The sequence below is a fragment of the Juglans regia genome, chromosome 7, assembly GCF_001411555.2.
Source record: "Juglans regia cultivar Chandler chromosome 7, Walnut 2.0, whole genome shotgun sequence".
Lineage (NCBI taxonomy): Eukaryota > Viridiplantae > Streptophyta > Magnoliopsida > Fagales > Juglandaceae > Juglans > Juglans regia.
The window spans coordinates 8,296,752-8,306,119 of record NC_049907.1 but is presented as its reverse complement, the minus strand read 5'-3'; the positions used below and the strand labels follow the sequence as shown (position 1 = coordinate 8,306,119).

The 9,368-nt window shown below is 35.3% G+C and overlaps 1 protein-coding gene across 1 annotated transcript; it reads left to right on the top strand.

Moving 5' to 3' along the window:
- The first annotated feature begins 2,313 nt into the window (after positions 1 to 2,313).
- LOC109010007 (ferric reduction oxidase 2-like) lies at positions 2,314 to 7,677 on the top strand. The gene is made up of 8 exons (XM_018990703.2): positions 2,314 to 2,572; positions 2,917 to 3,022; positions 3,202 to 3,396; positions 3,619 to 3,853; positions 5,426 to 5,753; positions 6,178 to 6,427; positions 6,535 to 7,244; positions 7,341 to 7,677. Exons 1-8 carry the CDS (start codon positions 2,356 to 2,358, stop codon positions 7,478 to 7,480), a joined length of 2,181 nt encoding a protein of 726 aa, XP_018846248.2. The 5' UTR covers positions 2,314 to 2,355; the 3' UTR covers positions 7,481 to 7,677.
- The last annotated feature ends 1,691 nt before the right edge of the window (positions 7,678 to 9,368 follow it).

Sequence of the window (9,368 nt, the reverse complement as noted above, 5' to 3'; positions counted from 1 at the left end):
TTATATATATATATATATTCTTAACTGTTTTAATTAATTCCCAAGCGAATCCACAAATATTCTTGCTGGCATGCATATATATGATCTTTATAAAGAAATATTATTAATTTCAGGTAATTTAATACTATCATATATAAATAGTTGCATGAAATATGCATGCCCTTATATGTTGTCGTATTGAGTCCAATCATCGAAGCCTTATAATCAGAAACATTTTATTTTATATATGTTTACATTTAGAAGCTTGTCCGAATGAAGTTTTCCCAGACGACAATCTTTATATATGTTGCCCAAAATATATTGGTCTGACTTTGAATTCTCTCAATCTTTATGCATTTTATTAAAACCGAAAAATTGAATTGAACTGGACCAGAACCTGTAAAATCGAAAGTACAAGTTTAAGAAGATAACATGTGCATAATTGATTTTTGAAAATACAAAATCAGTACCTACTGGTTCAGTATTAAATTTTATAAAAAATTGGACCAAACCGGTTACACCTCTAATTCATATATAAATTTAGGGTTAGTTTTGGTAAGTATATATGGGGGAGAATGAGAAGATCAAAGAAACAAGGATCAGATCCCTTTGGCGCTTGTGTGCGGTGTTAGAAAGAATAAGATGTGCAGTTTCCATTCCACCTTAGAAGATTAATATTTGAGTAATATTATATACAAACTCCAAATAGATAAACCTCATACAAGTATTTTGTAAAAAAATCGGTTCCACTAATAAATAAATAAAAAATTTATATTTTTTAAAGTGAAGTCTACTTTTTTACAAAAACTTGTATAGGACTTATAATCTATTTAAAACTTGTACAAATCATTTCTCATAATACTTCGCACGTACTAGTGGGAATGGGAAACAATTTGACAAAATTCTGTTCCAAGTGTCAACCGTGTGGGTGACGTGGGCCAACCGCAAGGTTCATGCAAGTGTTAATCGTCAACTCACATTAATCCGACTTCGATCCGGCTGGCCTTTCTCCCACTATCACCGGTGGAATTACTACACACGTATTCATAATTTAAATAGAGATAATTATTAGATAATCCCGAAATTATATAGATAATATGATATTTCCAACTTATTACAGCATATCATGATATGAAAATTATTATAAAAACATTAATTTTTTGTGACATGGCATCTTATGATAGAGTAAGAATCTTAAATATTACATGTTCGTATTCCAAAACAACTCATTACAGCATACTAATTCTTCTTCCAAAAGTCTCGATTCTTCACTATATTATCAAATTAGATAATTGACACTACAAGAAAAACCGTTTTTTATCACTTAAATTCGTCGTAAAAAAATATGATCCACGTCACAATTAGTTTTTAGCGTCGCTTTCGAATCGACTCAAGATGGTATGAAATACTCCATCTCAAAAATCTTTTAGCGTCGAAATGGAATAATCATGATTATTTTTGTTGTAAATTTTGTTATCTTTGAGGACAATAATTGATACAATGTAATTTAAGAATTATAATGTTGAATGATGTGATTGATGATATCAAATTTAAGATAAAAAATAATAATATTAGATGATTATTAAAAAGGAAAAATCATTCTTAAAAGCTAAGATATTATATATATATATATATATATATATATATATTGTACAAATCGAAATTAAAAATAGGACATGTTGCAAGTATGACGTGGAAGGTGTGCTTCACAAATAAGCCAGAAGACAACACAAGCAGCCACACCCTAAACACACGCATGTCCAAAAAAAAAAATAATGCTATTTATCATCTCAACTTTCATTATTTTTTCATCATTTTATGATGTGTTATTAAATTATTAAAGATTATTTATTATATTTTACTTATAAACTTATCATCTACTGTCACATCATGGGATGATAGGATGATAATAAAAGTTAAGATGATGAATAAATTTTAAAAAAATAAAATAAAATCCATACTAATAAGTAATCCCCACATGCACATTGCATGTAGAATCATGTAATTAATTATAATTTATTTTCCTTTTTATTCTTTATTTAAAAAAAATCTCAGAATAATATATATTATTGAAAAAACCATTTAATTAATTTCCTAATTTGCATAACGTACAGACGTCTGTCTTATATGTTATGCTGGCTGGCCCTTTGATTTCTGTGGTTAAAAAAGGTGGCTGACATTCTAACACTGGGACAAAAGATATGAATCATGCTGCTTTTGCCCACATGACCAAATTAGTATATACTCATGTATACGTTGTTGTATCTATATATATAAAATCATATACACATTCTTCCCTATAAAAGGGCAATTCCTCTCGCATTACCCATACATAATAAAAAAGAATAGAGAGAGAGATCATAGATATAGAGAGAGATGGATGCAAACATGGTGATCAAAAAGCCACCTTCTTCTTCTTCTTCGCATGAAGAAATCATGATGCTGAAAGTTAAGGCAGCCATGAGGCTGGTATTGATGGCAGTCTTTCTGGGGAGTCTTTTGATGTGGATCATGATGCCCACCAACACATACAAGCTAGACTGGCTGCCCACTATCCGATCAAAGACTAACTCCACATATTTTGGGACGGAAGGTTTACAATCCAATATTATTTATATTCCTTTCATTTTTCATTAATAAATGTTATATCCACAAAGGAATTTGATAAAAATAAGTTTATAAATTGACGTGATTTAATGTGATATATCAAATTCACTTGCAAAATGAAGTTTATAAGCTCATGTCTCACGTACATCAAATCACATCAATTTATAAATTTATTTTTGTGAGATTGAACGGACGAAACATTTCTCTTTTCCATTTCAGTTCTTTCCAGTACTGATGTGTACTTGATGACAATTAATTATAATATTTTCCCTTTTTTTCTTTATCATAATTATTCTAATAGTTTTACATATAATATGCCTTAATTCACAGGTGCAACACTTCTGATTTACACCTTTCCCGTTCTGTTTATTGCTGCCGTGGGTTGTGTCTTCCTCCATTTTGGAACCAAATTGAATAACGTTAGTAAAATGCAAAGGTAGATCAGTACTACAATATATATGTCATGTACATTTTTTTTTATGACTAATACTGATAATAAAGAATAATGGCCGGGGTGCTTGTTTTTCTTTTTTTCCGCACGAATTATTATGAATATAAGAACGAAAACTCGACCTGATACAGTTTTCTATGATCATGATGTGTTTTGATAAGCAGCAATGGCAAAAATCATAAGTTTGCAGCCTGGAAGCAACCGGCGCTGGTAAAAGGCCCTCTGGGGATAGTTTCAGGCATAGAGCTGGGGTTTTTCATCATGTTCATTGCACTCTTAGTTTGGTCTTTTGCAACATATCTACGCAACAAATTCGCTAAAATCACCCCATCATCAGCAGCAAAGAACGGCGAGGAAGTGTAAGTAGTACTGATGAACGACCTGCAGATCAGAAATATTATCGTGTTCATCTTCTTCTTTTTTTAATATTATTATTATTAGTATTAATTTATTATTCTTATTGAAATATTTAAAATTATTAAATTATATTAATTGTCAATTTTGACAAAGATCTTAATTTATTTCTCATGATTGAGGCCACTGAAATCGATCTTTTGTACTGTTCCGTGATCTTTGTGCAGATGGCAATCTAAGTTGGACACAGCAGGTTTAATTCTAGGACTGGTCGGAAACTTATGTTTGGCATTTCTCTTCTTCCCGGTGACTCGAGGGTCATCGGTGCTGCCAATATTCGGCCTCACCTCAGAGGGTAGCATCAAGTACCACATATGGCTTGGTCACATCGTCATGACTTTCTTCACTGCTCATGGCACTTGTTTTCTTGTCTACTGGGCTCTCACCAATAACATTTCCCAGGTAATTAATTAATATTTACAGAAACCTTTTATTACCATAAGTACTGCAGGTTGATCAATAGATATAATCATCCGTATTAATAAATTTGGGTACTGTCCTCTTCTTAATATATATATATATCGAATTATTCCGGGGGTAATTATTCAATTAAGTACAAGACTAATTATCCCATCTCAGATTAATACAAATTAAAGTACTGGTCGATTAATACAACGATCAATACATTAGCATGTACGTAGCTGTTTCAGAACATCCTAAGATACTTTTTTCATTGGGCCTGTTTGGTGACAAAAACAGAAAAAGAAATACATTTAATTGGGAGATGATGCATGCGTCTAGGTTCGACCTTCCCCATGTCATGAAAAGATCATGAACCGAAAGTAGTAATGCTGAAAGAGTGGTAACGGTGGTATTCACATGATGATCATCGTGATGGTATGGTCGGTTAGTGCATGGTTGGACCCACTCGTACGTAAACTCGGCTTCAGTGCTTTGCTCGACAATTAAGTGTGAGCCTAGCTAGCTTCCTTGTTTGGTTTGCAAAGAGACAGACGTCTGTTACATATATTTTACGCGTCAATATTGCTTTGCTGTTGTGCCTAGCTATGTCGATATATCACATGCATGACCTGTTTTCCATGCAGAAAATCATGAACTGTTTCAGCTAGGACAAGACTGTTTGGTAGGGGCTCATAAATTGAATGGTTTTGGGTTGTTACAGCAGGTTGACTTTCTTGGTAGGAGCCAGAGATTAATAGTGCAGAAAACACGTCTATATATTATGGTGGATCATGAAGATCAACTTTATACTTAGTACCCAGGATTTTGTTTTGTTTTTTTGTTTTCTTTCTGTCTGATCAGATCATGGATAGATAGCAGAAGGAATGGGGTTTCTGCAAAAGAGGAAAATGGTCCTGCCATCCTGAGAGGCCGCGTGCGTAAGTGAGCCTGCGCTTAGGCCATATAGACACGCACACACGATATATATACCATCAACCCATATTCGTGAGTGTGTGTGAAGTCAAACTAGGTCTGTCCAAAAAGGTTGTTCATCCGGCACTACTAGTGAAGGAGCTTCTAAATTGCTTTTTATTCCTTTTCTTTTGATTTTCATGGCTGCTTGCTTGGGACCACCACATAGATGTTGGACCCAGATGATTCGATGAATTATGAGAGTTCATGAATTTGATTTTCATCAATATTTATTGGAAAGTGCTTTGTGTTTTCTGCAGTACTTCACACAAATTGGTAATGATGCCCATCTAACTTAAACAAGCCTGTGAAAGTGATATACAGTAGTACTTTACTATAGATATGTAAATCGCCTTGGGACAACTCATGCTCATTATTCCTGGCCACCAACTGCATGCATGGCTAATAACACTTTATCCTTAGTGAGATTCATGTACTGTCAAGTCATCATGGATCAATTTCAACTTTATTTTTTATTCTATTTTCTAATTAATTAATGCATGAATGTTAACCTTAATTTCCTCTTTTAATTATCTTGGGATATTGTGAAATTTGATCATTGTGATCATGATGATATTAATGAAACGCGCATGCATGCAGATGCTTCACTGGGAAAAAACTGGGGTATCAAATGTGGCAGGAGAGCTAGCCTTGCTAGCCGGATTAGCCATGTGGTTTACAACATTCCCTCGCATACGCAGAAAATTCTTCGAGCTCTTCTTTTACACCCATTACCTTTACATTCTCTTCATGATCTTCTTCATTCTCCATGTTGGCTTCACCTTCTGCACCATGATGCTGCCCTCTTTCTACCTCTTCGTTGTCGACCGTTACCTCAGGTTTCTACAGTCACGACAAAATGTTCGATTGATTTCTGCCCGAGTTCTGCCTGGTCAAACTCTGGAACTCAACTTTGCCAAGAGTTTGGGTAAAGCTAGCTTATGCCTGCTAATATTTAGTATCAAATGTTGTTTTTTCATTTAAATCATGTTACTATATATCTATCGGCTTTAATTAGTCACATGACGTATATTAGTCGACGTGGTTAAAGATGATAAAATTAAGATGAATAATAGATCATGCTCATGATTAGTATTAGGGGCGGAACCAGAAAATCTAGTTTGGGAGGCTAAGTTAAAAAAAAAAAAATTTGAGGGGGTCGAATACTAATTTTTATATAATCTATTTTATAAAAATACCTTCTAAAACTTAATTTTTATCAAAATTTAAAAATTTTGGGAGGGCCAAAGCCCCCCCAAGCTATAAGGTAGTTCCACCCCTGATTAGTATTAATATGATCGAGAGTCTTGCATTTTTTTAAAGTAAGATTTGGATTTGATAATTTTTGCCAGGCTTGAGATATAATCCCTTGAGCGTGGTGTTCATAAACGTGCCTACCATTTCCAAGTTACAGTGGCATCCATTTACTGTGACTTCCAACAGCAATTTGGAAGATGACAAGCTCAGCGTTGTTGTTAAAGGCGATGGAAGTTGGACCAAGAAGCTCTACCACATGCTTTCATCACCTACTAATAATTCCCTCCATCGCCTCGAGGTCTCGGTTGAAGGACCGTATGGGCCGGCTTCAACAGATTTTTTCAGGTTAAAAAATATTATTCATCATCTCATGTTTGTTTTCGAAACTATTCCAAAGCTTTGTTTTATTACCTCCTTAATTAAAAATTATTAATTAGTGATTGATTCTGCAGGTTTGACACCCTTGTGATGGTGAGTGGAGGCAGCGGCATTACTCCATTCATATCTATCATTCGAGAGCTCATGTTCATGAGCAATACGCCCATGAATTGCAAAATTCCAAAAGTGATCCTGATCTCTGCATTCAAGAATTCCTCCGACCTCACCATGCTAGACCTCATCCTTCCTATCTCTGCAACACCGGCCAGCTCTGACATGATCTCCAAACTGCAGCTACAGATTGAAGCCTTCATAACAAGAGAAGAAGAACCCAAAACAGATAACTCAATGCCCGGCCTTAGAGTCATAAGGTTCAAGCCCCATGAAACAGATGCACCCTTGTCTGCCATTTTAGGCCCCAACAGCTGGCTTTGGCTTGGCATGATAATAGCATCTTCCTTTGTCATTTTCCTTTTGTTAACGGGAATCATTACTCGCTATTATATATATCCTATCGACCACAATACCAATAACATATTCTCGAGCTCTTGGAGAGCAGTGATTAATATGTTAGTCTTGTGCTTCTGCATAGCCATGATAGCCAGTGTAGCAGTTTTTTGGAACAAGAGGCAGAATGCCATTGAAGCTAAGCAAGTTCAGAACATGGAACAAGGGGCAATGGGGTCTCCGAGCTCTTATCATGATATGGAGTTGGAAAGCCTCCCTCACCAGTCTCTTGCCCAAGCTATCAACGTGCACTTTGGTGGAAGACCTGACCTAAAGAGTGAGTGATTAATACAGTAGAATCCATTTAGCATAAACTATATATGGAGTATTTTGGTCATTTCACCTATCAACGAACGCGTACTTTCTCTTGCAGGAATGCTACTAGGGTCCCAAGGATCAAGTATAAAAGTTCTGGCATCAGGCCCGAAGAGGTTGAGAAATGAGGTTGCGGCCATTTGTTCGTCAGGTTCTGCAGATAATCTGCACTTTGAATCCATTAGCTTTACTTGGTGAAATCCTCAAAAGTCTGGCTCTGCTACAAATTAGAATTAAGGTTGTGTCTATATATATGCGTGTGTGTGTGTGTTGGTAGAAGTTGGAACTTCGTGTTTTTGTTCGATACAATAATCGGAGGTGCATGTAGCCGTCTATGTTGAAATTCTCTTGATTTGAAATGAAACGGATCAAATGGAGAGGATCAGTTTTGTCAATCTGCTGGCCCTTTTTTTTATTTGTTAAAATATTAATTAAGAATATATCTGTTTGATCGATCATCTCTCGTATAGACAAATTTCAAATATATTTTGAATAGAAAGACAAAAGAAAAGGCAAACACCCATTTTGGCTGGTACAGTACTTTTTCGGTCATACAGAGTCATAATCAAGTACTTCTTTATTTATTTTTCTTTCTAAGCACGGATATATTTAACAGTTACGGTTTATAATAGTCAATACGGTGAGAGGTCTCAATATTCATTCCAAAACAGTAAATACAACACAAGACATAAATAAAATAAAGAGGAATTTGGGGTCAATGACTTGACCCCCACCCATTTCCTACAATGGGAAGTCACTTGAAACGATTTTGATACAGACCAGAAATGGATTGTAATACTGCGACTGAAAGTTGCAAAATGAAGTGATGTGTTCTGCATTTTACTAGTCTGGACTAGCTACCGAAGACTTCCACTACCTATTTCCCACGATCCTTGGTTAAGGAAAGTAAGTATGTAGGAAGATAGCAAATTGGAGATGCATTGAATTGCCGACGGATGATCGTCCAGGACTATGGTGGCACATGAAGGCCACACGCCACACTAGGAGAGTGAAGGATGGTCGAGTCTGAAGGATTTGAGGTCATTGGCCTTGAAAATGCCACGCATGGCAGCAACAAGCACTCCTCAATGCAGCAGCGCATGAATCTCTAGCACAATTTGAGCCGTACGTGTGCCTCACGCGTCACTCTTTTCTTCATTTTGCTTCTGTCGTCTGAAAGATCAGTGGCTAGGAAGTCTTGCAGTAAGGCTCATGGCGGTCTTTGAGGGTTAGAAGGCAATAGATCCACACTTCTCCTTGATATGGACGAAAAACTAGAGAAAAATCGATAGAAAACAATCTAAACAATTTCTGGACAAGCCAAAAGGGAGGAGGGAGGGAGGAGCAAACTTGATCATAAGTTGGTACAACCAAATATTTCCCACTTCACAATTCATGTCAAAGCACTGATCATAGTGACATATAATACAAAATTCATTGATGAATAAATAAAAATTTTGAGTAATGATGCATATACATACTTTTTACAACTTAGTTTTAAATAAAGGGAATGCATGCATGTAATTTAAAATTCAAATTAGTTGGAAAACTCAAAAAGGTTGATTAGTATTTTTTATGAAATGAAATATATTTGACTAGCTTTCAAACTTGATCTTAGGAAATTTTACTTTAGCTTTTATTCTCTCTCTCTCTCTCTCAGATTAATTCACATCCTGATGTGAATTAATCTTAAAACATGATGCGGCATAAAAAATCTTTTACACATTCTAACCAAAAGTTGTTACATCAGCATGTAAAATACACTTCTCCACAAACAATTAAAAACAAAAAACAAATTTAAAAAAATTAAAAAAAAAAAAAAAATTGAACATGCAATTGGGTGTGACCAACCCCTTGACTCCTTTGGACCATCCTGTGGTAGCCGCAGCCATATCTCGGGTGCGTGGGTATCTATCCCACCACCCGCACCAAGTTGGATTTCCCCAACACAGGATTCACAAAAGAGATATTCAACGAGGAGGAAAATGATTGAATAGAGGATAGAGATGAGATGTAGAGATCAACAAATCATAGAAAATTTGTTTTTTTCTTTAAGAATTAAGTTTGAGTTCAAAGAACAAGATTT